We start from the raw sequence: 5132 nt of genomic DNA, 5'->3' as shown, positions 1-5132 counted from the left end.
ATTTAAAATTATATACATCACTCATTTAAAAATATTTCAACTCTATTCCCATTAATTATTGAAAAAAGACAAGAAAAGGAAAGGAATTTTGGAAAAGTAGAAAAATAAAATAAATAATAAAGAGAGGAAAAAATCATGGTCTTGCCACCTCGAGTTGCATGTCGATGGTGTACTTGTAACTAGGACAAAAAAAGGTCATACCTAGTTACGAGTCAAGAGTGGACTTGCAACTGGGGCAAAAAAATGGGCCCCAGTTGCAAGTTGAGGGTGGACTTGCAACTAGGGGGGATGCCAGGGTCTGGTTGCGTGTCGGGTGTGGACTTGCAACTAGGGAAAAACATAGCTCGGGTCTAGTTGTGAATCGAGAGTGAAGTTGCGGGTCAAAGGACGGACTGCAACTGAGGCATAAAAAGGGGTCGAGGGCCAGTTTCATATCAAGGGTGGAATTGCAACTAGGAAAAAAATGCTAGGGTCCGGTTGCATGTCGAGTGTGGACTTGCAACTAGGACAAAAAAGGTAGCTCTTGCCTTGATGCGAGTCGAAGATGGACATGAAACTGGTACAAAAAAATGTCGGGCCCAGTTACGGGTCAAAGAGTGGACTTCCAGTTGGGACAAGAAAAAGGGTCGACGATCAGTTGCAGGTCGAGGATGGACTTACAACTAAGAAGAAGAAAAAACTCAGATCCAATTTGTGAGTTGAGGGTGGGCTAGCAAATGAGACAAAAAAAGTCAGCCCAGTTGCGAGTCTGGGGTGAACTTGGAACTTGGGCAAAAAAGGTTGAGGGGTTATTTTGCATGTTGAGTGTGTACTTGCAACTGGGACGGAAAAGGATCAGGCCTAATTATGAGTGGAGGATGAACTTGCAACTGAAGCAAAAGGTCGAAACAAGGAAAAAGGATCAGTTGCGAGTCGAGGTTGGACTTGTAACTATGACAAAAAAAAGTCACGACTAGTTTGCTAGTGGAGTGTGAACTTACAACTTTGACAATAAAAAAGGTCGAGGCCCCGATTGCGAGCCAATGATGGACTTGCAAACGGGGCAAATAAAAAGCCTAGTTGGGAATAGTTGGTAGAGTTGCAACTGGGGCAGGCAAGTTGCCTGTCAATGGCGGACATGCAACTTGATCAGGTGAGTTGTTTGTCAAAGAAGGACATGGAACTGGCCAGCTAGGGCCAAGTTACGTATCAAGAATGGGCATGCAGTTGGTAGATGTGGTAGATGTCGGGCAAGTTGTGTGTCAAGGGTGAACAAGCAACTGAGTCGGGCGAGTACCCCTGAAGAACCCAGAGGCGAAGGAGCTGCGGCTGGAGGCGGAGTCCGCACTGGAGTTTGTTCACCCTTAATGCCCTTAAGCCAAGTTGTGTACAAGCATACGATAGTGCATATTTCATAAAAAGAAATTTCATAACAAGGAAAGAAAGAAAATAAAATAATAACAAAAACAACATCAATATTAAAATAATGAAGTTTTATAAGATAACGCCATTGGTATTACCCTTTAAAAAGTAAGAAAATGAAACAAAATTCAAACAAAATCAAAATAGCCCAAACCAGCTCACAAGAAATCGACTAACACAATTTCAAAATTTCAAGCTGCTACCTGAAGTGAATTAGCAAATCCGCTAAAATAAGTGCAAAAACCACTACACATACAACATATGATATTGTTGTATCAGTGGTTTATTTTGCATCGGCATGGAATTAAGCAGCTGCATCGCCAGCTCTAGGTTCGACAACACGCCCCCCATGGTAGGCCGCTCCATGCCTTGGTCAGCGAGGCACCTCACGGCCGTCTCGGCGAATTTCTCGAGGCATTCTGGCGTGATCTTGTCCTTGATCACCGGGTCGACGGCGTCCGGCAGGGTGCCGTTCCTCTGGCAGGCAAGCGCGTATTTGGCGAGGCTGACCTGGTCACTTGGCAGCGCCGGGTTCAGCGCCGTCCTTGCCATAAGCACCTCCAAGAGCACGACGCCGAAGGAGTAGACGTCTGACTTGGCGGTGAGCTGCTCCCGACAAAAATACTCCGGGTCAGTGTATCCGTAGCTCCCGTTGACATGACTGGTGCTGAGGTGCATTTGGCTCGCCCTGGTCAGGGCGGACTTGGGGAAGCCGAAGTCCGACACCTTGGCGACACAATTCTTGTCGATGAGGATGGTGGTGGTCTTGACGTTCCGGTGGATGATGCCGCCGGTGTGGAGGTAGTGCAAGCCCCGCGCGGCGCCGATGCACATGTGGAGGCGGTGCCGCCATGATAGCACCGGCTTGCCGCTGTTGTTGTACAGGTGCTCCCGAAGCCTGCCGTGCTCCATGTATTCGCACACGAGGATCATCTCCTTCTTAAACAGACAAAAGCCAATGAGGGAGACAAGGTGCGGGTGCCGCAGCTTGGACAGCGCCTCGATCTTCGCCTGGGCCTCGTGCATGCTCTGCTCCGGTGACGGGTTCCACCGCTTGATGGCCACTTTAGTCTTGGTACCGTCGTCCACGACGCCGCAGAACACTTTCCCAAAGCCGCCCACGCCGATCACCAGCGCCTCTGTGAAATTACTGGTTGCCTCCCTTATCTCCTCGCAGGGCCGGCCCATAGGCCGGGCAAAAGGGGCGACCGCCCCGGGCCCCAAGAGGGGAGGGGCCTAACTAAAACTTACACTAGTAAGATTTTTGGTAAGCACAAAACTGCAGCGAGAGGAGTGGCTAGAGGGCAGATCGGGATCATCTGCAGGCCAGGAGGAAGGAAAAGCCTGGTCGGCACTTTGGAATATACCTATACTCTCGAAGATCAAACTATTCATCTGGCGTTTGGCACGGCATTCGCTGCATACCACGGATGTGTTACACCACAGGAATATGGCAACTCAGGGCACATGTCCTTTGTGTGGATGCCAAGACTCGTGGCGGCACACTTTGATCTCCTGTACGATGTCGAGGTGTGTGTGGGCACTATTGGATGCGGATGTGCTGCTAGCGATGGCAGAACTAGAAGAACCAAGTGCAAAGAGATGGCTGTTTGAATTATGCAGCAGGATGGATCACTCCAAGTTTACAATAATGGTTGTCACACTTTGAGCGATTTGGTATGCTCGGCGAAAAGATGTGTACGAGGCAATCTTTCAAGCGCCGCACCAAACTATTTCTTTTGTGAACAACTTCCTTGCGGACTTGCAACATATCCCTAAGGTGAACATGGCGGTGAGCATGTTAGCACGGGCGGCCAGGACTCAACGCTTGCTCGCTTCGGGAACCGACACTGTCAAAGTGAACGGTGATGGAGCAGAAGGGCGAAGCTGTGGCTGCACTATGTCGAGATGAGAATGGCAACTACCTGGGGTCTTCGACAGTGTTCTACGAAGGTGTCATTGATCCAACAGTCTTAGAAACCTTTTCTTGCTGAGAGGGACTAGCTTTGGCAGAAGATCTGGATGTTCATGATGTGGTTCTGGCTTCCGATTGCGAAGGAGTAGTTAATGACATCAACTGGGGAACAAGTGGACCGAACGCAGCAATCACACATGAAATAATAGCTCGTAGTTCTGGTTTTTTAGAGAAAAGGCCAAAGCCCGACTTTATAAATAAAGCCACATGGCAGCGTCACGAATACCCAAGGTTCACACAGTCTCAGAAACACAAGGAGAAGTTAAATAGACCCAAATTCCTAACGAAACAGGCAGCTGCCAAACACGGCACGCAGGCCGGGGAGAGAAGGAGACCTAATCCCGCAAACTACAGCACCAGGCTTATACGCCATGATTCATCCCGGAGATCTGAGAGGCTGAAGCCCGAATTTTGGCGATGAGCAGGTCCAGGGCGTCCCGATCTGGCTCCTTAGTCAATAATCTCCACTGCTGCAAGAATATACATGATTTGAAAAGAACGTCAGCAGGCTTAGATGGGAAGGTAAGTTCAATAGTAAATTTGTTTCTAATGGTCCAAAGAGCCCAACATAAGGCTCCCAAGCCAACCCAGAATACCCTCTTGGTGACCCCTACCAGAGATTTGGCTAGGGTTCTAGTGTCTGCGAAAGAGGAGGGATCCCAGGAGACTCGAAGCCATGATCTTACGCAAGACCAAACTAATTTGGCAAGAACACAGTTGAAAAAGATGTGATTAGAGTTTTCCAAAGCCCCACACAAGTTACAGAATTCCGAGCCCGGCCCATTGCGTTTTTTGATCTGATCAGCAGAAGGAAGGCGACCTCGGAAGGCTTGCCAGAGGAAAATCTTAATCTTAGGAGGGACCTTAGATTTCCAAATACAAGAGAAGCGAGCCGAAGTAGTACCACCAATGAGTCTAGAATACAACGATTTGACCGAGAATAGCCCAGAGGCCGTAAGTGGCCAAACCACAGAGTCAGCCTCCTCCGAGAGCACAGGGAAGAGGGCAGAAAGACTTTGCCATTCTTCCAACTCTTCAGGAGACAGGGCCCGACGAAAAGCCAAGTCCCAATTATTAGCAGCCACCTCCGCGATGGAGATTTGCGGATTGGGGCAATAAGAGAACAGAACCGGAAAGCTAACAGCCAGGGGAGCATCCCCGGACCACCAATCTAACCAAAAACGAACAGCAGACCCATTACCCACACAAAACTTAACGTGCTCCAAAAAAATCGGCCGAACTTTAACAAGGGCTTTCCAAAACTGCGAACCACGCCGCGTAGGGGCAAACATAGGGTTGGAGTTAGGAAAATATTTAGCCTTAAGAATCGAAAACCACAGCACATCGGCCCCAACCGTCATGATTTTCCACCACCACTTAATGAGCAGACAAATATTCATCACCCGAGTATTAATAATGCCTAACCCCCCAAGGTTTTTAGGCTTGCACATAAGCTGTCACTTAACCAACCTATACTTCCTTTTGTTATCTGCAGAATTCCAATAAAAGCCACCCCTATGTTTGTCGAAGCCAGCATGCACACCATCCGTGAGACGGTAAAAGCCCATAAGGAACAACGGGAGAGAGGATAAGCAAGAATTGATTAGAGCCACTTTGCCAGCATTGGTATTATACCTACCCCTCCAAGGAAGCACCCTATTCCCCACTTTAGCAACCACCGGAGCGAAGTCTTTCGCGTGAAGCAGACCAGGAGAGATAGGAAGACCTAAATATTTGAAAGGAAAGGAACCTAAGG

The 5132-nt window shown here is 48.5% G+C and overlaps 1 protein-coding gene across 1 annotated transcript; it reads right to left on the bottom strand.

The window, feature by feature from the left end:
* Nucleotides 1-1647: 1647 nt before the first annotated feature.
* LOC123101581 (receptor-like protein kinase FERONIA) lies at nt 1648-2589 on the bottom strand. The gene has a single exon (XM_044522965.1). The coding sequence runs from the start codon at nt 2587-2589 to the stop codon at nt 1648-1650; it is 942 nt and encodes a 313-aa protein (XP_044378900.1).
* Between the last annotated feature and the right edge of the window lie 2543 nt (nt 2590-5132).

The sequence above is a fragment of the Triticum aestivum genome, chromosome 5A (assembly GCF_018294505.1).
Source record: "Triticum aestivum cultivar Chinese Spring chromosome 5A, IWGSC CS RefSeq v2.1, whole genome shotgun sequence".
In the NCBI taxonomy this organism is placed as follows: domain Eukaryota; kingdom Viridiplantae; phylum Streptophyta; class Magnoliopsida; order Poales; family Poaceae; genus Triticum; species Triticum aestivum.
This window is presented reverse-complemented; position numbering and strand designations above follow the sequence as displayed.

Coding starts and splice junctions, on each gene's coding strand:
- LOC123101581 (XM_044522965.1), bottom strand. CDS start 2,589: ATGGGCCGGCCCTGCGAGGAGATAAGGGAGGCAACCAGTAATTTCACA.